The sequence below is a fragment of the Aotus nancymaae genome, unplaced genomic scaffold (assembly GCF_030222135.1).
Source record: "Aotus nancymaae isolate 86718 unplaced genomic scaffold, 86718_ANA_hifiasm-v0.15.2.pri h1tg000008l, whole genome shotgun sequence".
NCBI lineage: Eukaryota > Metazoa > Chordata > Mammalia > Primates > Aotidae > Aotus > Aotus nancymaae.
The window spans coordinates 15,077,274-15,101,620 of record NW_026988419.1 but is presented as its reverse complement, the minus strand read 5'-3'; the positions used below and the strand labels follow the sequence as shown (position 1 = coordinate 15,101,620).

Below are 24,347 nucleotides of genomic sequence, written 5' to 3'. Positions count from 1 at the left end.
GCTGCAGTAGCTTTAAATGCAAATAAGGAGCTATAGGCCTCCTATCATGCCTCACTAAAGGGCTCAGTTTCCCTAAAATGCTGGGCCCCAACATACCTCAGCTTGCCATATATCCCGGTTTTTCCAAACCTTCATTCCTCCGAGTACCTCAGTGCCCCCAGTTCTACCAGACACTCATTGCTCTCAATATTCTAACTCCTGGTGCACATTTTTTTACTGCTCTTCCTCTGGAACAACAGGCCGTCCTGGTGCTTGCCTCCTGCGCTATGTACTTTTTTTAGCCCAGCCCATTTGCTCTGGTGTAGCCATCAGACCCTTCGTCACCCCATCTCCTGTCCTGGAAGCACCTGCCCAGCTTGGCCCAGTTATTCAGCTTTGATTGAACCCCACAGGTGCTTTACAAGGCCAAGTTTGGTCCAATGTGGATATCCAACACGGGGCCTCAGATGCACGTGAACCTGGCCAGTGCCCGCCTCATGGAGCAAGTGATGCGGCAAGAGGGCAAGTACCCAGTACGGAGTGACATGGAGCTATGGAAGGAGCACCGGGACCTGCAAGACCTGACCTATGGGCCATTCACCACGTGAGCTGGGGCCTGAAGGGACTGGGACAGGGCCCCAGAGGGCCAGGGCGAAAGACAGTGGGCACAGGGCAGGCAGGTGGATAGCCGGCACAATAGGGCTTTCCTGCATCCTTTGAGCCTGATAGTCTAGAGAGCAGTTGTTGGGAGGGGCTGAAGCCCAGGGACCATTCATTGGCTCTCCACTAATAAATATTAGGTTGGCGCAAAAGTCCTTGTGGTCTTCACCATCAAAAATTATGGCAAAAACTGCACCTGTAATTCCAGCACTTTGGGAGGCCGAGGCAGGCAATCACTTGAGGTCAGGAGATCGAGATCAGCTTGGCCAACATGGTGAAACCCCGTCTCTACTAAAAATACAAAAATTAGCTAGGTGTGGTGGCGGGCACCAGTAATCCCAGCTGCTTGTGAGACTGAGGCAGGAGGATCGTTTGAACCTGGGAGGCGGTAATTTCAGTGAGCCGAGATCACGCACTCCAGCCTGGGTGACAGAGGGGAACTCCATCTCAAAAAAAAAAAAAAAAAAGACCTGTTTAACTTGACATCTGACACTGAGGGCAAGATTTAGGTTGCAGGTTTTCACTGGGCCAGGCCAGCTGTGTCACGACAGCTCAGACTGAAAATCGGAGCCAAACATTAGGTAGACCCTTTTGCAATCGATTTCCATTTTTTGACTCTAAAGCCAGTTTCCTGAACACATGATATCACATGTATGCATTTAAAAGGTCTTTTGTTAAGCTTTGAGTCAGATGATTGGGGAAAAAAAACTATTTTGCTAACTCCTAAATTTGGGGTTTTACAATTTTTGTTTTAACATATATATATATATATATATATATATTTCGAGACAAGTCTCTCTCTGTTGTCAGGCACCAGGCTGGAGTGCAGTGGCACGATCTCAGCTCATGACAACCTCCGCCTCCAGAGTTCAAGTGATTCTCCTGCCTCAGCCTCCCGAGTAGCTGGGACTACAGGCATGCGCCACCATACCCAGCTAATTTTTGTATTTTTAGTAGAGATGGGGTTTCACCATGTTGGCCAGGCTGGTCTCGATCGCTTGACCTCGTGATCTGCCCGCCTCAGCCTCCCAAAGTGCTGGGATTACAGGCGTGAACCACTGTGCCCAGCCAACTATATATTTTTAAAATATAATTTTATGAAGCATCGTTTCCCCAAGTGATATTTTAACAGCCACATTTAAGTTCTGTATATCCAATTCCTACTGTTCAGAGAGTTTTACTTTTGGAACAACCCAAAGTCCCAACAAATGGGTCTGTCCTGGTTTTCATTTATTTTTCAGCAACACTTTTAGTTTATCTTTTTGTAATTTTCCCCTAACATCATAAAGAGAGCTCCTGGGGGCAGGGTGTTGAAGGTCATTAAATAAATGATATATATATATATATTTTGAGATGGAGTTTTGCTCTTATGGCCCAGACTGGAGTACAGTGGTGTGATCTCGGCTCACCACAACCTCCACCTCCTGGGTTCAAGAGATTCTCCTGCCTCAGCCTCCCAAGTAGCTGGGATTACAGGCATGTGCCACTACGCCCAAAGAATTTTGTATTTTTAGCAGAGATGGGGTTTCTCCATGTTTGTCAGGCTAGTCTCGAACTCCTGACCTTAGGTGATCTGCCCGCCTCTGCCTCCCAAAGTGCTGGGATTACAGGCGTGAGCCACTGCACCTGGCCATAAATAATAATTTTTTAAAATAAAAACATACATTTGAAAAAAACTTTATTGCTTTTAAAAATTCAAAAGTAATACTGTAGAAATTCCGCTAATAAAATAGTAAGTCTCCCGCCCTTCCACCCCGATGGCATCCTCCTTAGCAACCAGTGCTGACAGTTTGTCCTGTATTCTCCCCTCTTTATCTAGAAGCATGCAAATATACAGGTGGATAGGTAGGATTTTTATCTCCTCTTAAAGTTGGACCATATTGTATTTATTGCTCTACAGCTAGCCTTTAAAAAAATGGACTCATACCCAGCTTGCTTAGGAAAGGAAATAGGTTTGAGGAACAGCTAAGAGTGGGGACAGTCCCTGGACACTAAGCTTGCTTATAGGAAGTATGTTGCCACTCACATGAGAACCCTTGCCTAACCAGGGAGGGGGCCTGACTGTCTACTGCATGACAGGCAAGAGCCTAGAGCATCAGCCTCGTGGGCGTCCCTCTCCCTCTGACCCACTGAGCCAAGTACAGCATGAAGCCTCAGAACCTGAGCACCTCGGGAACCCTAACTTGCTCCTCCTGTATTCCTCAGCCTCCGCGGCGCCCCTTTATTTTACATATGGAAGAGTCCAGAGTTGTATAATTTCAAGATAATCAGTCAATATTCACTAAGCGTTCACCATGTGCCAGGCACTGAGCTAAGCACTTCAATGACGTAAACAACCCTACTGAGATAGGCGCTCTTATTATCCTCATTTTATAGAAAGGGAAAGTGAGGCACACAGGAGTTATCTACCTAGGGTCCCTCTGCCAGGAATGGTCAGACCTGTGATTTGACCCTGGATAGTCTGGTTCTAGATGCCCACCATACCCACTTCCACTTTGCTGTAGCGAGATTCTGGTTTTGGGATTCTAAGACTGTCACTTGAGATTTTTAATTCTATAATTCTAAATTCTAGGAGTATGGGATTTCCCTTGACCCTGGGGAAGGGGGAGCGGAACATCAGGGTGAGAAGATCTCCCTTAACTGAACCCCTATAGAGGCTTATGTTTGTGCTGTTCCTCCCTGCCCCTGCAGGGAAGGACACCACTGGTACCAGCTGCGCCAGGCTCTGAACCAGCGGATGCTGAAGCCAGCAGAGGCAGCGCTCTATACAGATGCTTTCAATGAGGTGATTGATGACTTTATGACTCGACTGGACCAGCTGCGGGCAGAGAGTGCTTCGGGGAACCAGGTGTCAGACATGGCTCAACTCTTCTACTACTTTGCCTTAGAAGGTACCCTTGCTGGGAGAGGGGCTGGGGAAGGGAATGGGTCAGGGGGAGTTTGTGCTCCCCTTCCTCAAGGGCTCCTGGATTCAGTATGTCCTGGTTCTGCCTCCTGTGATGGCCTCTGTGCACTACTCAGCTATTAGCTACATCCTGTTCGAAAAACGCATTGGCTGCCTGGAGCGATCCATCCCCGAGGACACCGTGACCTTCGTCAGATCCATTGGGCTCATGTTCCAGAACTCACTCTATGCCACCTTCCTCCCCAAGTGGACTCGCTCCGTGCTGCCTTTCTGGAAGCGATACCTGGATGGTTGGAATGTCATCTTCTCCTTTGGTGAGGAGTCCCAGATGGGGGCCAGGGAAGAGAGATGGGGGTGACCCCGGGTCTGTACGTCAGTGGTCTCTCCTGGGCCTTTTCCCTCATGCCACCGATTGTTGGAGAGGCTCTTAGTCCTTGGAGATCATGATGTTTGGCTTTGTCCTTTCCTATTCTCTGTTGCTCTCACAGGGAAGAAGCTGATTGATGAGAAAATCAAGGAAGTGGAGACCCAGCTGCAGGTAGCGGGGTCAGATGGCGTCCAGGTGTCTGGCTACCTGCACTTCCTGCTGACCGGTGGACAGCTCAGCCCTCGGGAGGCCATGGGAAGCCTGCCTGAGCTGCTCATGGCTGGAGTGGACACGGTGTGTGAGTGGGGGGCGGGGGAGGGGTGAGACCAGGGGCCCCCGGCTCCCATCCTGAACCAGTTCCCCATTATCTCTCACCTGATCCCGACCTTCATCCCTCCAAGGACCTGCTTCTTTTGCTGTAACATGGATACAGCACGGGAAGGAAAATAGAGGGCTCATTCAGCTTAGCCGAGGTGGGTGGGCAGGGGATGGCCCTTTCGTAAGGGGGATTTCATCACCTCCTGGAGCCTCCTCACTCTCTCTGACAGCTGGGAAGTTCACCTCACATCTATCCAGCTGTCTTGCTGCCTCACTCTGTCTCCCAGGCTGGAGTGCAGTGACTCGATCTCGGCTCACTGCAACCTCCACCTCCTGGGTTCAAGAGATTCTCCTGCCTCAGCCTCCCGAGTAGCTGGGATTATAGGGGCACACCATTATTTTTTATTTTATTTTAGTAGAGACCGGGTTTCACCATATTGGCCAGGCTGGTCTCGACCTCCTGATCTCAAGTGATCTGCCCACCTTGGCCTCCCAAAGTGCTGGGATTACAGGCGTGAGCCACGTGCCTGGCCTGCACCTTCTTTCTTTATGAGTGTCCCATTTCCAGTGCTTGCATCCTGGTGGGTTTCTCTGTGTTGCAGTCCCCTCCTCTTGTGAAGGTGCGATTCTCTATCGTATTGGCCCTCATCCCACTGTGGATTCATGATTCATGTTTAATATGGAGGTTGCCATGAACCTTCATCTGTTTTTTTGTTAGGCTTTAGCGAATTCATTTTCTCACACATTTGGCACACACCCACTCATACACCCTCCCATGACTGGCCTCTTCCTAGAAATCTCCCTCACCTCATCTCCCACTCTATCTCCTAGACATCCAACACGCTGACATGGGCCCTGTACCACCTCTCAAAGCACCCTGAGATCCAGGCGGCCTTGCATGAGGAAGTGGTGGGTGTGGTGCCAGCCGGCCAGGTGCCCCAGCACAAGGACTTTGCCCACATGCCCTTGCTCAAAGCTGTGCTTAAGGAGACTCTGCGGTAGGACAGGATGCTGTTCTGGGGGACACAGGGTCTATGTGTGGGGGAGGAATCAGAGGAGGAAATCGGAAGTGAGGACAGGTGGGCTGGGGCTAATGGCGAGGTTGAGATGGGAGAGGTAGGGGAGCAGGGGTGGGGCACTTTGTACCCCCCTAAATCCGGAGGCAGACCCTAGACACTCTTTTCCCTGCAGCCTCTACCCTGTTGTCCCCACAAATTCCCGGATCGTAGAAAAGGAAACTGAAGTTGATGGCTTCCTCTTCCCCAAGAACGTGAGTGGGGCTAGAGAGCCTGAGTACCCAGGAGTGCCCCATACCCCCAAAGAGATGCATTCATGCTGCCCAATCTTCCTCTCTAGACCCAGTTTGTGTTCTGCCACTATGTGGTGTCCCGGGACCCCGACACCTTCTCCGACCCTGAGAGCTTCCAGCCCCACCGCTGGCTGAGGAACAGCCAGCCTGCTACCCCCAGAATCCAGCACCCATTTGGCTCTGTGCCGTTTGGCTATGGGGTGCGGGCCTGCCTGGGCCGCAGGATTGCAGAGCTGGAAATGCAGCTACTCCTGGCAAGGGTGAGCTGGGAAAGGCTAGAAGGGTGTATGGTCAGGAAGAGGGGGAAGAATCCTGGGAGGAGAGGAAGGGAGGCACCGAGTGGGAGTGTGCAGAGCGGGGAGTGGATACTGAACCCACAATCCACCCACCCACATGTGCTCTTTACCCCCAGCTGATCCGGAAGTACCAGGTGGTCCTGGCCCCAGAGACGGGAGAGGTGAAGAGTGTGGCCCGCATTGTCCTGGTTCCCAATAAGAAAGTGGGCCTGCAGTTCCTGCAGAGACAGTGCTGAGCTGAGTCCCCGCCTTGCTGGGGCTTGTCCTGGAGGCTCCAGCCCTGGCACAGTGGTTCCTGGCCGCTGCTGTGTCTCAGATGAGGAAGGAGAGAAGGGGGCTGCCAGCCTCGAGAGGTGGGAGGAACCCCCTGCACTTCTCACAGACCCTGAGCTTTTGCCACTTATATCATTTTGAGCAACTCCCCCTCAGATCAAAGTTCATCCCTTTATCGCATTGCTCTCCTTGGGTAGAATATAAAATAAACGGACTTTTATTTCCTATTAGAGACTTTTGTCATTCTTTTTGACTACCCGGCATCTGACGGAATTCCCCTACTCCACTGAGTCATGGCAGGAGGCATAGCCCCCCCACTCCAACCTTTGAAGCTAAGAACACCTTTTGCTTTCCCAGACCTCACAGAGAGGTCTTGGTTTCACGGGCACTGGTTGAGGCCACACGGAGCAGGAACTGCAGTGACTCCCAAGCACCCGAGAGTGGTACTGTGTCAGTCAAATTGCAGTTGTAGAGAATAGAAACCAGGCCGGGCGCAGTGGCTCATGCCTGTAATCCCAGCACTTTGGGAGACCAAGGCAGGTAGATCACAAGGTCAGGAGTTCGAGACCAGCCTGACCAACATGGTGAAACTCCATCTCTACTAAAAATGCAAAAATTAGCTGAGCGTGGTGGCGGGTGCCTATAATCCCAGCTACTCAGGAGCCTGAGGCAGGAGAATCACTTGAACCTGGGAGGCTGAGGTTGCAGGGAGCCGAGATCATGCCACTGCACTCCAGCCTAGGCAACAGAGTGAGACTCCGTCTCAAAAAAAAAAAAAAAAAAAAAAGAGAATAGAACCACCCTCTTTGAACAGAAAGTGCAGAGATATAGGCAATGGGATGCTACAGAAATGATTGTAGGAGCTCGAGACCAGGCTAGAGTTGACTGTAGCAGGCATTGACCAGCTTGGGGAGCACCATCTTGGCCAGAATCGGGAGGATGAGGGTGGAGAAGCCACTGCTACAATATTGGCTCCAGAGATACTCCATGTCAACTAGGTTCAAGTAGGTCTGGGTCAGCAAAACAAAGCAAAACAGGTCACGCAGGATGAGCCCCTCCTGCCTCTCAATACCCATGAAACCAGCAGTAACTGCACTTGGGCCTCCGCGAATGCCTCGCGATTGCTCCTGACAGCAGAAAAGGCAGGGCCTGTACCTCTCTTCCGCCTTCCACATCCCTCACATACAGCTGGGAAGAGGAACCTAAGTTTTTAACTTAGGTTTTTAACTTTCCAACCTCGTTAGCACAGGAAGTCCTCTTGAGGGAAAGTGGAAATTCAGTGAGTCCCAGCCCCAGTAGTAAATTTTGGTGGAATCATAGAAAAAACTGAAGTTCACTTTCTTTTATTTTTCAGAGACAGGGTTTCACCATATTGGTCAGGCTGGTCTTGAATTCTGAAGCTCAGGTGATCCACACGCCTCGGCCTCCCAAAGTGTTGGGATTACAGGCATGAGTCACTGCACCTGGCCCTCACTTTCTTTTTCTAAAAATAATTTTTTTTTTTGAGACGGGGTTTCATTCTGTCACCCAGGCTGGAGTGCAGTGGTGCCATCTTGGCTCACTGCATTCTCAACCTGGGTTCAAACAAGTCTCCCACTTTAGTCTCTTGAGTAGCTGGAACTACAGGCGCGCGCCACCTCACCCAGCTAATTTTTGTGTTTTTTTTGTAGAGATGGGGCTTTGCCATGTTGACCAGGCTGGTCTCGAACTCCCAAGTTCAAGGGATCTGCCTGCCTTGGCGTCCCAAAGTGCTGGGATTACAGGTGTGAGCCACCACACCAACCTAAAGTTCACTTTCTTAGGCCTGTGGGAATTAGGATTTGAAATCATTTAAAAAATGTTGCCGTTGCCCTAATTAAAATACTTCAGAACTGCTCTCAGCCTTCAGTCAAGTTCAAAGTTGTTACTGTGGTTCATAAGACTCACTGTGAGCTGGCACCCTGTACCCTGACCGTGGTCACCCTTCACAGCTGAGCCTGAATTCCTTGCATGTCTCTGAGCACATTATGCTCTTCCCAGCCTCAATACTTTGTACCTCCTGTCCCCACTCTTGCAACACCCTCTTCCCCAACTGTTATGTCATCATAGAGAGCTTGCTCTTCCTTAGGATTCAGCTCAAATGTCACTGCCTCTTCAGAGCCCTCCATGACCTCTCCAGCAATCCTGTGTCCCCGCCTTCCCCTCCCCTGCTTACAGAGCTGAGCTCTCAGCATGCTCACTTTGTTAGAGATCCAGCTCTCTCCCAACCAACTGGGAATACCCTGAAGGGCAAAAATCAGGCTCCTTTAATGCTGGATCCCAGTGTCTGTGTCTAGCACCTAGGAAGTGCCTTAGTTAATGTTTCCTGAGCAAGAGACATGAATAAGGGAAAGGCAAGGGAAGAGAGGGGAGGGGAAAGGAGGGGAGGGGAGGGGAGGGGAGAGAAGGGGAGGGGAGGGGAGGGAAGGGGAGAGGAGGAACCCAGCCTGTAATCCCAGCTCTTTGGGAGGCCCATCAGGGAACAACTTGAGATCAGGAATTCAAGACCCATCTGGCCAACATGGTGAAACCCTGTATCTATTAAAAAACAACAACAAAAAAAATTAGCTGGGTGTGGTGGCGGCATGCACTTGTAATCCCAGCTACTAGGGAGGCTGAGGCAGGAGAATCACTTGAGCCCAGGAGGTGGAGGTTGCAGTGAGCTGAGATTGTGCAACTGCACTCCAACCTGGGTGACAGAGCAAGACTCCATCTCAAAAAAAAAAAAAAGAAAGAAAAGAAGAAGAAAGAGGAACCTAGAGGGAATTGGGAGGAATTCCTGATTATACAGATATGGCTCTCAACCCCTCCTGTGTAGTGGGTCCACCTGTGAGAGCTCCTTGCAAATGCAGAGACTGTGGCTGGGCTCTGAGACTGCCAGGATCTGAGTCACGAGGTCAACCAGAGTGGAATTCTGCCTTCTCCAGCGTGCTGCTCCTTCCAACCAGCAGGGCCAAAACAACATGGGCCCCTCAGTGGCTTTGGTGGTGCTTGGGTGAGGGGAACTCTACAATGAGACTTGGATGGGAGTTTTGTAGCAGTTGTGCAAGATGATGTCAGTGTTCATGGTCTTGCAGCTCAGTGAATGAACTGATCTCACGTGGAAGTCCATGAAGACCTTGAATATCCACACAATGAAATATTATTCACCTAGGAAAAAGGAATCAAGTATTGATTCATGCTACACTGTGGATGAACCTTGAAAATATTATGCAGACAGAAAGAAGCCAACGAAAAGACCACATACTGTATGATTCGAAGCATACAAAATGTCCAGAACGGGCAAATCTATAGAGACAGAAAGTAGCTTGTTGGTTGGCAAGGGTGGAGGGAAGGGAAAATGGGTAGTGACTGTGAATGGGTTTTTTTTTAGGGGGGGTGATGAAGATGTTCTGGAATTAGATAGTGGTCACCACTAACTTTGCCTAACTTTTTGAATATACTAAATATCACTGAATTGTGTATTTTGGTTTTTGTTTGTTTTTCAAGGGGGAGTCTCAATCTGTCGGCCAGGCTGGAGTGCAGTGGCTCAGTCTCAACTTGCTGCAACCTCAACCTCCAGGTTACAAGCAAAATCTCCCACATCATCCTCCTGAGTAGCTGGGATTACAGGTATGTGCCACTACACCCAGCTCCATTTTGTATTTTTAGTAGAGATGGGGTTTGTCCAGGCTGGTCTCATACTCCTGACCTCAATCGATCCACCTGCCTTGGCCTCCCAAAGTCCTGGGATTACAGGTGTGAGCCACCACATCTGGCCTGAATTGTATATTTTGGAAGGGTGAATTGTATGGCATATTAATTACATCTCAAGTGAAAGAAATCTGTGAAGATCAGTTTGATAAGATTATTGCAGAAATAGATATCAATGTAATCAATACTTGCAGAAGATTCTTGGGGGTCACCAGACGCACCACAGGAAATTCTGAGGCAGCACTGCCCTGTTATGTATCTACAGGGCCTAAAATCCAACCTCACATTGGAAATTGGAAATGCAGAGGAGAAGGGGCTAAGCCGATGGGCGGAGTCACAAAGTCCTTGTGAGGCTGTGCTTCCTCACCCTTTGATGAGGTGTAGCCACAGCTTCAGAGACTCCCCACAAAGTTTTCATCATCAGTGACAGAACACAAGACATAAGAGCTAAAGAGTTATGAACACAAATGTGAAACCTTGCCTCCTGGAGCTGCCACTGGAAAGCTCACCAATATGGCATTGGGAGGAAGAGAATCAAAGGCTCCCACCCCAAAACAGAGAAAAACGAAATATAGCATGGCCAAAGTGATTTATCTTTATACTTATTTTTAATCTTTAAAAGATATTTATTGCCATATAGTATACCTAAAGAAAAATGCATTGACCCTAAGTGTACATGAGATTCTTTCATGAATTTCACGTGTACATGTGTGCTTTCACATGTACATGAAATGACCTCTGTTTATATTCCATCACAATGCCTGGACAAGACTTAATATCAATGAAGAAATCACTTTCTTTGACAGTGATTCATTCAGACACATATGTAATGTCTCTAGGATGGATGGGTCAGTTCCTTCCCCAGCAGTTTTTTCTCTAGAGGGTGAAACACATCAGCCCTGATTTGAAGGTTGGCACAAAATTCATCAGTGGCCAGTGACGGGCCACAGTTCCAGGGCCCGAGAGTCTCAGGAGCTCAGGGTCCCCAGGCGTCACTGTGAACAGGTGTCACAGTGAGGCTCCCTGAGAGCCAACCCCAACCTGCCTCTACAAAGAAAGAACAACATTGGATTAAGGATTGTTGGTTCCGTACAACACATAGACCTTTGGCTCAAAGACCATGCACATCATGTTACTAATTTGAAGTTATTGGCCAAACTTGGATCCATATTTTTGGACAAAGTCTTAAGAAAACAACTTGTCTTCTTAAACAACAAGGTGGCACTCTTTTTCTTTTTTCTGTTGAGATGGAGTTTCATGCTTGTTGCCCAGGCTGGAGTTCAACGGCACAATCTTGGCTCACTGCAATCTCCCACTCCGAGGTTCAAGCGATGCTCCTGCTTCAGCTTCCGGAGTAGCTGGGATTACAGGCGCCTGCCACCATGCCCAGCTAATTTTTTGTATTTTTAGTAGAGATAGGGTTTCACCATGTTGGCCAGGCTGGGACTTAAACTCCTGACCTCAGGTGATCCACCCGCCTGGGCCTTCCTAAGTGCTGGGATGACAGACGTGAGTCACTGTGCCTGGCCAAGGCAGCACTCTTGTAAATAAAAATAATAGGGTACCCAGTGTTGCCTGGCTATCTACATGCTCAGGTTCTATGAAAGTTTTAGCTCTGAGTGCATTTTGGCTTGGTAATAGAAGTTTGTTTCCAGGTCATTATTTATGACTCCAGTTTTAATATGCATATCAAATAAAAATTTTGACAATTGTCATGAAAGGAACATGCAGGATATTGTAATGAACAACACTTCTGCATTTTAGGATGTCTGGGAGAAGGGTGGTGAGAATGGTAATGAGTCATACATCTTCTGTTTCACCACTATCCTTAGTCATTGCTTCTTGGAGACCTTAGGCATAATTAAATAATAGCTAGATCCCATCATATGACAAATGATTAACTAGCTACGAGCGTGAGGCACCCTCATTTCTCAGCCCAGTTTCATGTTCATTGTGTGCTATTAATCATAAGTCTTTAGCATTTATAGAAAATAAATACAGTTGCTTACTTCCTGCCCCAAAATGAGGAAATTAGTATCCCTAGGAATGGAGCCCTGGAATCTGCATTTTTTTTGAGATGGAGTCTTGCTCTGTCACCCAGGCTGCAGTGCAATGGCGTGATCTCTGCTCACCACAACCTCTGCCTCTTGGGTTCAAGTGATTCTCCTCCTACCTCAGCCTCTAGAGTAGCTGGGATTACAGGCACCCACCACCACGCTGGCTAATTTTTTGCATTTTTAGTAGAGACGGGGTTTCACCATGTTGGCCAGGCTGGTCTCGAACTCCTGACCTCTTGATTCACTTGCCTTGGATGGATCCCAAAGTGCTGGGATTACAGGCATGAGCCACCGCGCCCAGCTTGGACTCTGCATTTTATAAAGTCACAGTGGCAACTCCGTGACTCTTTTCTAGCAGCCATGATGGCTGCAAGGGCTGGGCTGTGACCAGAGGAGGGCTCTGAGGCAGGGAGGGTGGCATGCAGCCTCACAGAAGATCCCAAAGGGGAGAACACCTGAGTCTTTAGGATGGTGAGTCCAGACAGGTTGAGACAGGTCTGCTTCCATGAAGGCAAGGGGAGCAGGAGGGGCAAAGAGTGCTTTCCTCACTGCTTGTCCTAGCAACGCTGAAGATGCTTCTCATGCACACAGCAGAGCCACCCAGAGGCACAGCCTCAAAGGACTGACCTGTTACACCATCCCAGAGCTCCAGGCTACCCAGGAGCACTGTCACTAGAGAGATCCTCTCTGGGCCCAGACCCAACCATCACCCCACTCCAACCTTCTCCCTTGAGCCCAGGACCCTGGACCTTCCCGGGCGGGACCACAGCAGAACCAGCACTGACACTTAGGTTCTGGCAAAATGTCTAGTGAGAGAACATCTTCATTTATGGTTCAACCAATTAAGTACACACGCCTCTGCCTTCTCACTCAGTGAGGTTGGGGAAGGGGTCATGTTTTAGAGACAGTAACCTCCCCCTCCTCTGGACAGCCAGACCTGCAGTGCCCATTGCCACAGGAAGGTGACGTAGCAGAAGTGAGCCTTGGCTTCGGAATTTCAAAAGCTTGATTCTGAAGGTGGGTGGCAAGAACTCAGGACAATTACAGTGCATTTGGAAGAATATATGAAGGGTTAAAGAATAAGAGCCCCCTCTCCCCCCAATAGTCAAGATTCCATAGGTTGGCAGGGCTTGGGGAGCAAGGTGACTGTTGAAACTTCTGGAATCCTTGAGAAAAGGGTCCTGAGAAGGGGGTTGTGCCTCAAGAGGGGGAAAGTATGATAAATACTCCTTATAGGTTTGGAGGTGATAAGGGTAGGCAAGTACTGGGTAGAAGAACCCACATGCCAGGCTGGGTGCAGTGGCTCACTCCTGTCATCCCAGCACTTTGGGAGGCAAAGGCAGGCAGATCACAAGGTCAGAAGTTCAAGACCAGCCTGGCCAACATGGCAAAACCCCATCTCTACGAAAAAAAAAAAAAAAAAAAAAAAAAAAGCCAGGCTTAGTGGCATGTGCCTGTAATCCCAGCAACTCAGGAGGCTGAGGCAGGAGAATTGCTTGAACTTGGGAGGCAGAGGTTGCAGTGAGCCGAGATCATGCCACTGCACTCTAGCCTGGGTGACAGAGTAAGATTCTTTCTCAAAAAAAAAAAAAAAAAAAAGAATCCACATGCTTCCTGGGTAGAGACTGGGAAAACAGCAAGCTTATAGAAAGTAAAAAGTTCCTCTTCAAAGTTTCCCTTCTTGTTAAAGAATAGTAATAATACATGTTAGAAATAATAGTCTCTTCTAAAGATTAACTTTCTTGAAAGCTTTCTTGCTTTTTACTTGTAACTCTTTGTTAAGCCCTATCCTATGTAGCTGTTAGATATAAAAGAATAAGACTTGTACTTTAACCAAGATATTTGTGCTAGACATGCTCACAGGCACATAGTACATTCTATGTCCTTGTACTTTAATCAAGATATTTATGTTATTACTTTTCTAAGTCCTTTCGCAAGCAACTTCCTCTCCCTTCCTTATTTAGACTTCCTCTTTTCCTTTGTTCTCCATTGCCTTTACCTATTTAGAAAAGTTTTAAGTTGTTATCCAATTTTAGAAAAGTTTTAAGTTGTTATCCAATCAAGTTTAGTTTAGATTGTGAAGTCTGGCTCCAACCAACAGAGATCAGACACAGCAGTAAAGACCCAATGCATATAGAATAAATATGCCTGCCTTTCCTTTGTTCATTGTACTCTTGTGCCAAGATGGCTGATGAGCAATACCCTTTCTGCAGAAAGTAAAATTTCCTTGCTAAGGAAACTTTTTGTCTAAATACTAATTTTTCCTTATAGTACCTAAGAACAAGCATTCTGTCTCTAACAAAGCCACAGAGCAGAACAAGGGACTTGGCTGATATCTTAGCAGTTGGCCTAGAACAGAATCACTGAGCTTCCTGAAGCCAGAGGGTGTGTAGGGCCAGGAGCTAGAATGTGCCACGTGCCCCAAGCACAGGCCCCCAAAGAGGCTTTCTGGGAGTGAAGGAGCCCCTGGCAGACCATGCATGACCAACTGATGACCAGATGGGGATGAGGATGTTCCAGCAGTTGCTGGCATGGACAGATGATGATGGCTGAGGAAGAGAGTCTTACACCACTTGAAGCCTCCCAGACTCCACAGAGCTTAACCCCAGAAAAAGGTCAGGGGGAAACTCTGAATTGACTGAGATTAATTTCTACTACCTGGTGAAATGGGGTTCCTAATAGAAATTACATTTGGTGTTAGAAAAATAAAGTTATGCTTCTTGCAGATTAGAGTTTGTAGGCTGAGTTGTACCTACTATATAAATAATAAACTAATATTTTATTTACAATTTTGTTGTAAATAAAAGAGAAAAAAGCAATTTCAGTAGAATAGCACTACATGCAAAAGAAATGCCACTTTCAATTTTTGTCAATTTTCCTTCTTGTCTTTGAATTCAGAATGCACAAGGCTCATGCCAGAAGTTCACATCTAATGGCTGCAGCATTTTGAGTGAAACCTATAAAATCTAAGTTCATGGATTGTTCCTTTTGTTTTGTTTTTTTCAATTGCTCATTCTCAGGGCTCCATTTACAAGTCCATCCATCCCTGAAGACTAAGAACACTGCTCACTGCGAGAGCTAAGGAGTTTTCTGGACAAGAATGGAGGGAGGACCCCTGCCACCCTCCAACAGGTAGTTTGATAAATAACCGCTGCTCCATGGTGGCCCCTGAAATGCAGCATTTCAGCAGCCCTGAAATAATGCCTGGGGAGTAGGAAGGCAGTAGCAACGTTGCTGGGAACAACAGCTGGGACTCCCAGGAGCTGAGGGCTGGAGCCATAGGTAGCCCGGAAGCCGAGGAGTCCAGAACCCCTGACTAAACCCACTGGGGCCATCCGACCCAGTTAGGGGGCAAGGGGATGGGTGGGCATGGAGCACAGATGGCCCTGGGGTAATCCTAGTGCTTCTGGTTCAGGGACCTCCAGGCTTGACGCAGCTGTTCTTAATTTCATCATCCCATGGTGCACTGGGTATGCCTGGGGGCTTCTGGGAGCACAGGCAGGACAAGGGCAATTTGGGAAGCCTGAAGAAGCCTGTGGGAAAAAAAAAAGGGAAGATGGTGACCACATAGGAGGGGGAGCTGCCTTCCTAACAGGGGAGTCTTGCCAGCCATGGTGAGTAGATGGAATCTGTGCCCCATCCTCTGCAAGCCCCTAGCAAACGTGTGACCAGGAAAGAGTCTGAGATCATGTCACATTTCCTGAGATGAGCACATAGGTAGAAGCTCCTTCCTTTAATCCTTAGTTCTTACTGGGGATGGAAATTCACTCAACAAAGGTTTATATAGCTTGCTTCCTTCTAATGGGATTTCCAGCAGGTGGGAATTGAATTGTGAGGGAACAGGTAAATCTTCCCAGAGTGTCTGAAGTCATCACTGCCTTAGCCTTTAGCTGGGGCTCTATCCCTCCCTCCTAAGAGAGTCCCCATGACCTTAGCTGAAAATGGGACAAAATGGGGAATTGTAGTTTTCACGGGGCTGTTCAGCTTTGAGCTTGACCATTCCCATCCTCTGGGTGTCCCAGTCTGATATCCAGAAACTCAGGACGACTAAGAGGCTGGTCTCCTGGCCCAGGGCAGAGCCTACCTGAACCACAGCTGAACCAGCAAATGGGGGTGGGAGAAGATGAAGGCTGAGTTCCCTGGCTCCCTTCATTGGCTTCCAGATGAGGTGGCTTGCAATTGAGGACTCCGATCTTCTCAGGACCCGAGGGCATCGATGCCAGCAGGGCTGAGCACCAGTGCCTGAAGGATGTCGGAGAGGGAGACCACGCCCAAGAGATGCTGGGTTTCGTCCACTAGCACCAGCCTGTGTACCTGTGGGTCCGCAGTGCTCAGCGAGGTGGCAGAGCCATGGGGCTATGGCAGCTACTGAGTTTGGTGCCAAGAATCAGGGGAAACAACCCAACATGACGGGGGGAGAAAGAGAGTGCCTCCAGTTGGGATTGGCTGTAACTGCCCTAGGGCGATCAGCTGGCAGCGGCCCATGGCACAAGGGTCCCATGGACAGGACCAGGTGCAGACCAGTGTGGACACCAGGAGTTGGTCATGAAACGGGAGGATAGGCCAGGCACCTGACGTTCAGGGGTGGCTGGAGCCGTGCATGAGAAGGACCGGGCCATATGTGTTGGGGGCATGAATGGAGGGTACAGGGTACCTGCTCTCGAGCAATCCTGTCAATCACTTCCCCCAAGCTCTCATGGGGCTGGCAGGAAAGGACTCCCTCCAGACATAGTGTCCTCTGCCTCAGGGCTTCTCCCACACTCATGTCCAGATGGTTGTAGGTTTGCTGGGCAGCCAGGTGCTGGGGCAGAGAGAGAAATATGGCTCCTAGTCACCCCCTTACCTGGGCTCCTACCCCACAGATGTCACCCCCTGCATATTTATCAAGGTCCCCCTGGTCCACAGAGGCCCCCATCCATCCCCACACCCTTAACCTCCCTGCAGCACCCCAGCTTTCCAACAACACTTACAATCACGTCAAAGCGGGAATAGAGGCCCACGACCTGACCTGCAGAGGGTGGCGGGTGGGGAAAGGGGGAGAAAGACAGGGAAGAGGCTCCGATCAGAACCGAGATGCTGTGTAGAGGGCCTAGGGATAACTGACATCAGGTTGCCATTACCAGAACCCAAGGATCAAGCTTAGCATCCCAGAGTGAGACACCCTGGCATTGAGCGTCTTGAGGAAATGCAGTGTGAGTAACACAGCATCACCTACGAAACAGTCTAGCCTCCAATGCATCGCCCCAATCTCTTCAAGTCGTTAGATATAATTTCAGTTTACAGGAAACACAGGAATAGAGAATAAAGTAAAGGCCAGCTCTAGAAAGCAAACAGACAAATTTGGACGTGGGGTGTCCTACTGGACAACTGATCCAGGCTGTTCAACTCATCCATGTCATGAAAATTAATGGGGAATGGAGTTGTTCTAGATTTAAAGAGATTTAAGGGACAAAAGACGAATGCAAGCCATGGACTTCAACTAGATCCTGTTTTGGACAAATGCAGTATAAAAAATACATTCCTTTGGGAGGCCGAGGTGGGCGGATCATGAGGTCAGGAGTTCAAGACGAGCCTGGCCAACATAGTGAAACCCCGTCTCTACTAAAAATACAAAAAATTAGCCAGGCGTGGTGGCAGGCGGCTGTAATCCCAGCTACTTGGGAAGCTAAGGCAGGAGAATTGCTTGAACCCGGGAGGCAGAGGTTGCAGTGAGCTGAGATTGTGCCATTGCACTCGAGCCCGGGCGACAGTGCAAGACTCTGTCTCAAAAACAAACAAACAAACAAACAAACAAACAAACAAACAAACAAACAACATCGTTGGCCAGTTGTGGTGGCTGATGCCTGTAATCCCAGCACTTTGGGATCCCCAGACAGGTGAATCACTTGAGGTTAGGAGTTCAAGACCAGCCTGGCCTATATGGTGAAACTCCATCTCTACTAAAAATATCCCCCTAAAAATTAGCTGGGCATGGTGGTAGGTGCCTGTAATCCCAGCTACTCAGGAGACTGAGCCATGAGAATCGATTGAACCCAGGAGGTGGAGGTTGGAGTGAGCCGAGATGGCATCACTGCACTTTAGCCTGAGTGACAGAGCGAGACTCCATCTCAAAAACAAAACAAAACAAAAAACATTCCTGAGGAAATGGAGAAGTGAGAATAAGGATTGGATATTGGACAATAATATAAATTATTAACAGTTTTGTTTGGTGGCATGAAAATACACTTGTTTTAAGAGGTGCACACTGAAGTGTTTAGGGGTGAAATGACATGATATCTATAATTTACTTTGAATTACTTCAGAGAAAAAGATGAGCTCGTTATGGAAATAGAGTAGCAGTAATTAATCTAGGCAATGGATATAGGGGCTTCGTTATGCAATTTCTTTTTACCATTTTCATACATTTGAAGTTTTTCATCATCAAAAATAAATTTAAGACACTTCTTGATATCTGTCTTAATTATGGTGATTTTACCTTTGAAATACTTTATAGCCATCACTCAACCAAAGAAATAATCTTGTCATTTCTCTAGCCCTTTTTCAGTGTAGGAAACTGAGTTCTTGCTGGGGGCCTAAGGGTCTCATAGCACATTTTATTTTTTTAAATTTTATTATTTCATTGTTATTATTTTAGAGACAGTCTTGCTCTGTTGCCCAGGCTGGAGTGTCATGGTGTGTAACCTCAAACTCCTGGCCTCAAGAGACCTTCTCATGCGTGACCATTACAGCTGTGCGCCACTGTGCCTGGCTCTATTTTACGATGAACTAAAACGAAAAACCTGGTCTCCTATTGCTTCCTCTCACTATGCCCATTTGAGTGCACAAAGCCTTTTAAATCCTCCTGTGAAGTCAGAAAGATGAGTGTTGTGAAGATTCCCATGTCACAAATAAGGAAACTGAGGCACAGAGTGGCTAAGCAACCAGACTAAGTCTCAGAGCAGACAGAGACTTTGAGTCCCTATTTCATCCTGTACTCCCCCCAGGGATGGCACGGGAACCCCTGTACTCCCCACATTCTCCCCACCAGGTTCTTCCAGGCCCCAGCCCAGCCCGAGCCTCTCATCCTGGGGGTGGGTACCAAATTCATTGACCACAGGCAGTGCAGACACACGCCGGTCCACAAAGATGTCCAGTGCAGTCAGGATGGGTGCTGTCTCCAGCACCACAGCCAAGTCTCGGAATGTGCCGATGCCCAAATCTTGGATAGTGCGGTAGAGGAAGGAGGGCCGGGGCAGCAGGGTACCCTGGTTGGGATAAGGACCCGATGGAGATCAGGGATCCAGCAGCTTCAAGAGGGCTTCCAGCTCCTGCCTCCCACTCCTAAGGTTGAAGACTTCTCAGGCCCTCTGATCGCCTCCCCAGGTCTCCCCCTTCCTCCCACCTGGGCCCAGGCTCACAAAGATGTGCAGGAACTTGAGCAGGCGTTTGTGTGTGAGGATGTGGAGTACAGTTCCTGACACCGGGTCCAGAACAGGCAGGCGATGGATCCGGTTCTTGATGAGGGTGTAGACAGCTTCAAACAGGCTGCGGAGATGGGAGCAGTGAGCCTGGGGGCAGCCTGGAGGAGACACCCTGCATCCCAGTCCCCTAAAAGGGAGGGCAGGGCACCAAGGCTGCCTTGTCTGTGTGCTGCCTAGGATGAAGAGGTGAGTCCAGAGCTGAGTGGGACTGGGCAAGGGGACTATGGGAGAAAGAGGCTCAGGTGAATGAGTGGGGACACCCACCTGTCATTAGGAGAGATGGAAACCAGAGGCTTGAAGCAGCCTTGCAGGTAGATCTCTGCAGAAAGAGCCAGAGTCAGGCCAAGGGAGCTGTCACCTGCCTCGCCTTGCAGTCCCAGGCTGCTTCCCTTCCACCAGGCACCCGAGGCTCCTATTGTCCTTCCCCAGCTTGTTCCAGGACATCCCCCCTGCCCATCCTCCACCTTAGGCCCTGGCCCACCCTCACCCAACAGCTCCTTTCTGGGTCCCCTCTCCCAACTCACCCCTCCAGGTCTCAATCTTATGTTCTTCAATCTCATAGATCTGGACCTAGAGACATCGACAGGACTCCAGAAGTCAGGCAGACATGGGCTTCTAGGACACCAGTCTCCAGGAAGACTCCCCTCTGCCCCTGCCCCACTGGGTGCCCACAATATTCCCAGCCCACTCCTCACCAGCGGGGACCTGTAGTAGCGATGCAGCACTAGGATGAAGTCAGTGATGGTCAGCATCCCTGCAGGGGAGGGGCAGGGAGGAGTTCAGCCCGGAGCCTTTGGGCGGGAGGCAGGTTGAGGGTCAGACCCCCTCCCTACCTTGCCAGTGTTCTTGCATTGAGACACAGTGGGGACTGTGGGAAGAGGACATGGGGCAGCCCCCCCAGGCCTGAGAAGCAGGGCTCTCCCTCTCTGCCTTCTCCCATTTGCTCCCTAGCATCTCTGGCACAGGGCCATGCGGTAGCAGAGCGGGAAGGTGTCAGCTGGTCACAGCGGCTCCACAGATGTGGAAATTGATCCCCAAGTTCTCCCAGCTGGCCACCGAGACTTGGGGTGGACTTTCTCCCACCCTGGCTCCTGGCTGGGCTTGGCCTGACACCAAGCTTGTGGTATGCTAGAGTTCAGGCCCAGAACGACCGTACGAGGTCCTCCCTTCCCCTTCTCCATCTCCCATCACCTCCTCAGCCTCTCCTCACCCACAAAGCTCTGCTTCTTGCTGTCCCACAGAGGGGCTGCCCGCACACCGTTGGCCACCAGGGCAAAGAAGGCCTTCTTGATCTGAGGGTCCAGGGAGAATAGTCAAGGGTGGATCCCGAGAGACCCTCACCCTCCTCTCTCTGCCCCTCAGTGGGCACCTCCCATCTGCCTGCTGTCTCCTCCCTGTCCCACCCAGGGTTCTTCCATGAGGCCTTCTTCTGCACCCTCTTCTACACCAGCTTGCCTGTCTTTCTCATGCACAGCACATGCTAGACATGATCGTTGCTGGGGACACGTGGTACACAGACAAGGCTGTGGCCTGAGACACAGAGCCGCTCATCCGGCACACCAGGAATGAGAAATTCTAACTTCATGTTTCCATTTGGAGGGCATGTGTGTGCACAGTCTAGTTTCTGATAGCCTAAGTGCTGGAGGCATAGCTATTTATGTAACATTTGCATATTTACATACTTTTTTGTAGATAAATTTTATATTGACTCATTTTAAGCCTCATTCTTTTTTTTTTTTTTTTTTGAGACAGAGTCTCGCTCTGTCACCCAGGCTGGAGTGCAGTGGCAAGATCTCGGCTCACTGCAACCTCTGCCTCCCAGGTTCAAGTGATTCTCCTGCCTCGGTCTCCCAAGTAGCTAGGATTACAGGTGCCCACCACCGTGCTCAGCTAATTTTTTTTTTTTTGAGAGACAGGGTTTCACCATGTCGGCCAGGCTGGTCTTGAACTCTTGACCTTGTAATTTGCCCGTCTTGGCCTCCCAAAGTGCTGAGATTACAGGCGTGAACCACCGTGCCCGGCCTGTGCAATGTCTTACACATACTTTGCTCATGCTTTATACTGGGTGGTCCAAGAATCCTCAGAACTATGTAGGGTGCACAGGCATTTCGAGTCTCATTTTAGAGAGGAGAGAGGTAAAGTGACTCCAAGTCCTACAGATACTAAGTGGCAGAGCTGCAATGACAATTAGGGGTGCTCACAGAGAGTAGAGGCTCTCCCTCCCCCAGCTGGCCTCCATAGTGCTAAGAAGGAGTCCTTTCAGGGGACTTGCGGGGGCACCTGGCTTGGCAGGGCATCCTGCGGGATGGGGGTGGTGGCTGCAGCACCATGTGGATGGAGAGCGGATGCAGGTTGGGCAGAGCCGTGGCCTCACCTCCAGCGTGGTGTCGAAGATGACCAGCTTGGAGCTGGTTGCCATGGCGTCATAGCAGGTGTGCTCCTGCATGAAGCGCATGTAGACCTGGGCACCGGGTTTCTGCAGCTCGTCATCCCAGCCCAGCTTGGGAAATGGGGCCTCTGGTGACAGGCTCGGGGCAGGCCTCTCTTCCACCAGGTCTTCTGGCTCATGCTCCCAGGCTTCTGTGGCTGGGAACTCCGAGGCCAGCTCCGCATCATCTGGGCTAGAGCCTGCAGCTGAGGCTGTGCAGTCACGGGGGAGGCTGTCCCACCCTGTTGGTGGAGTGCCCACCCCGGCAGGATCAGCCTGAGCCAAGGTTATGGCCTTGGGGAATGTGGCCTCCAGCCCAGTGGACTCAGCAGCTGGCCTGGACCGGGGACCTGTTTGGGGGAGGGAAGAGGACAGTAACTCCATCTTCCAAAACACTTTCTCATCTGCTGTCGCAGTTCATCTCACAGCAGCCTTGGGAAGCCTGGATGCTGTGGCCCCATTTTGCAGGTGAGAGGCTGATCTGAGAGTCACCCCAGATAGTGGCTCTGTCCCATCTCTCTGAGTTGGTCATACTGCCCCCCTCCCCCCCGACTACAGAGCAGTCGTTCTCTCCCAGGTAGGGAGACTGAGGCCACAGATGAGGGTTGGGTCCAACTCTGTGTTACGGAGGATCCTGGGACTTCCCGCTGCCCTGGCTGTCATCTCCCCAGAGCTGGCCTTGGCCTCACCTTCCCCCAGACCCGGTGGCTCCCCTTCCTCCACCGCCTCCTGCCTTGTCCATCTCGAGGCCTTGGCCCTTCGTTTCCCACGGATTCTTTCTGAGCTGCTGATCATGGCTGGTGATGGCCATGAGGTGCTGTCTTCTTGCTCTAGGAAGCTCATCTCTGGAAGGGTAACGGGGCCTGTTTGGTTAATAGGGAGTCATACAGCGAAGTCCATTCGAACATTATTAATAATAACCTTCAGGATGTGCGACTTCCCAATGGGCTTTTCTCCAACATATTTCTCATTTGACTCACAGCAGCCCTAAAAGGTAGGCATTATTATCATCCCTGTTTTGCTAGTGAGGGACCAGAAATTCAGAGAGGTTAAGCAATTTGCTGCAAATCACACAGCTAGTAAGTGGGAAAGTCACTTCTGAAAAGAGGAAAGAGGAGGTGAGGGAAACACGCCTGGGGAAAGGAGGAAGAGCAATGAGGAAGAAAGAACAAAAGGAGGAAGATAAAAGCCAGGCTGGGAGGAAATGGGGTCCCAGAAAAGTCGGGGGACAAGGAAGTGGGGGAAGAGGTTAGGCCCCAGGGAGGGGGCAATCTCCCTACCTGGATGCTCAGAACCCCCAAGGCTGCTCCAGGAAGGGGTCTGTGTGGAGAAGACTTTCTGAAGGCGTGGGGAAAGAGCCTTACATCCCCAAACCACAGGTCCTCCCCTTCTCCTGCACACACGCCTACACACCCAAGCACACCAGTACACACGCTGAGACACACGGCCATACACACACACACACACAAAAGAACATAAACACACACAGAAACACACACATCCAACCACTCCCAGGCTCACAGAGCTGCACACATTCACAATACGTATGCCCAGACACCCACGTGCCCATATTCACAAGAAAATCCAGACCAAACCCACACCAACAGACACACACGTGCACACACACATTCACGGCATGTGCTCTCAATCTTCTGGCCTCAGCTGTCCCAGCTCCGGCTCCCCTGGGCCCTCATACCCTGCGCAGAGCGCGCTCCAGCTCGGGCTCCATGTGGCCAGCCCCGGACCAACGGAGAGCAAGTGTGCGACACTGTGGCTGAGCCGCACTATTCTGGGCCTGGCGTTGGGCACCCTGCCCTGCCAGGATCGGTTTCTCTCTGATTGGGTATTAGGCAGCGGGAGGGAGGGGCCCCCACTCGCTCAGCTGCTCCAGCTCCCAAGGCTGGGGGCTGCTGGGAGGAAAGGGGTGCACCTGATAATCTGCGTACCTGGTCCTTAGCTACCTCCTGGGTCACTGGGGACAAGTTAGAGGGACCCATTATCGGGAGAGGTGGCTTGGAGCATTGTGGGAACGTAGGCACTGGGCACAGTTGGGCTCTCAGAATCCTGGGCCCCTATTCCAAAGGCCTCTCTCATCTTTATCAGGCACCAAAGCAGGGAACGTGGAGGGAGGTCAGTGTAACTTTCTTCCTTATTCACTTTCAGTAGAGGGTGGTGCTGGAGTTAGAAAGGGCAAGTTGCAGCCAGCTTAGAGGCTGGAGAGGAGGCAAGGGGTTTGTGGGTAGTTCCAGGAGAGCAGTCAATGTATGTCCAGATATCCAGATTTGAGTCCCTGGAGCCTGTCCCTCTCTCAGGTGGAGGAGGTGGAGTGGGTGTTTCAGGCAGGTGAAGAGCTGTGAGAATCACCTTGAAGGCGTGGGGAGCACTCAGAGCTCCCTGCAGGGGAAGAGACACCTGTTTCCACCTGCGGTTGGGAGAGATGCCTGGGCGTGCAGCTGTCCCAGCCCCCATCTCTCTGTCAGTGCTGTGCCGACATCCCCGGTGCCAATGGGATCCCAGCCTGGCTCTGGCGGCTGCCCACCCCCTTCCTTGGCATTCCCGGAGCCTGAGTCAATGTCCGGATCGG

General features: G+C 50.2%; 2 protein-coding genes across 7 annotated transcripts in view; one reads left to right on the top strand and one right to left on the bottom strand.

The window, feature by feature from the left end:
• CYP27A1 (cytochrome P450 family 27 subfamily A member 1) overlaps positions 1–6,334 on the top strand; it is a 33,442-nt gene extending 27,108 nt beyond the window's left edge. For all 4 annotated transcript variants that reach the window (XM_012446311.2, XM_064372973.1, XM_012446312.2 and 1 more), the window contains exons 2-9: positions 393–583; positions 3,331–3,530; positions 3,661–3,858; positions 4,033–4,205; positions 5,061–5,227; positions 5,421–5,499; positions 5,586–5,798; positions 5,951–6,334. In XM_012446311.2, the coding sequence (XP_012301734.2) occupies positions 393–583; positions 3,331–3,530; positions 3,661–3,858; positions 4,033–4,205; positions 5,061–5,227; positions 5,421–5,499; positions 5,586–5,798; positions 5,951–6,070 (1,341 nt within the window). In that variant the 3' untranslated portion in view covers positions 6,071–6,334. The remainder of the gene's footprint in view (positions 1–392; positions 584–3,330; positions 3,531–3,660; positions 3,859–4,032; positions 4,206–5,060; positions 5,228–5,420; positions 5,500–5,585; positions 5,799–5,950) is intronic.
• Positions 6,335–13,454: 7,120 nt separating this feature from the next.
• On the bottom strand, positions 13,455–23,536 carry PRKAG3 (protein kinase AMP-activated non-catalytic subunit gamma 3). Of its 3 annotated transcripts, none has more exons than XM_012446313.2 (14): positions 23,460–23,536; positions 23,044–23,083; positions 22,453–22,608; positions 21,710–22,113; positions 20,546–20,627; positions 20,031–20,089; positions 19,860–19,905; positions 19,600–19,654; positions 19,273–19,399; positions 18,954–19,119; positions 16,846–16,883; positions 16,530–16,676; positions 15,960–16,189; positions 13,455–15,408 (listed from the first exon to the last, which is right to left on the bottom strand). In XM_012446313.2, exons 1-13 carry the CDS (start codon positions 23,490–23,492, stop codon positions 16,073–16,075), a joined length of 1,470 nt encoding a protein of 489 aa, XP_012301736.2. In that variant the 5' UTR covers positions 23,493–23,536; the 3' UTR covers positions 13,455–15,408; positions 15,960–16,072. The 3 variants fall into 3 exon arrangements, with proteins under 3 accessions (XP_012301736.2, XP_012301737.2, XP_012301738.2); XM_012446314.2 differs by lacking the exon at positions 23,460–23,536 and adding an exon at positions 23,391–23,449; XM_012446315.3 differs by lacking the exon at positions 23,044–23,083 and having other exon boundaries at positions 23,460–23,523.
• Between the last annotated feature and the right edge of the window lie 811 nt (positions 23,537–24,347).

What these genes read in the sequence shown, in the direction of transcription:
- PRKAG3 (XM_012446313.2), bottom strand. Translation starts at nt 23,492, where the DNA reads ATGGAGCCCGAGCTGGAGCGCGCTCTGCGCAGG. An exon ending in GCTACTACAGGTCCCCGCTG is followed by an intron (nt 19,906 to 20,030) that starts GTGAGGAGTGGG and finishes CGATGTCTCTAG; the next exon opens with GTCCAGATCTATGAGATTGA. An exon ending in TAAGATTGAGACCTGGAGGG is followed by an intron (nt 19,655 to 19,859) that starts GTGAGTTGGGAG and finishes CTCTTTCTGCAG; the next exon opens with AGATCTACCTGCAAGGCTGC.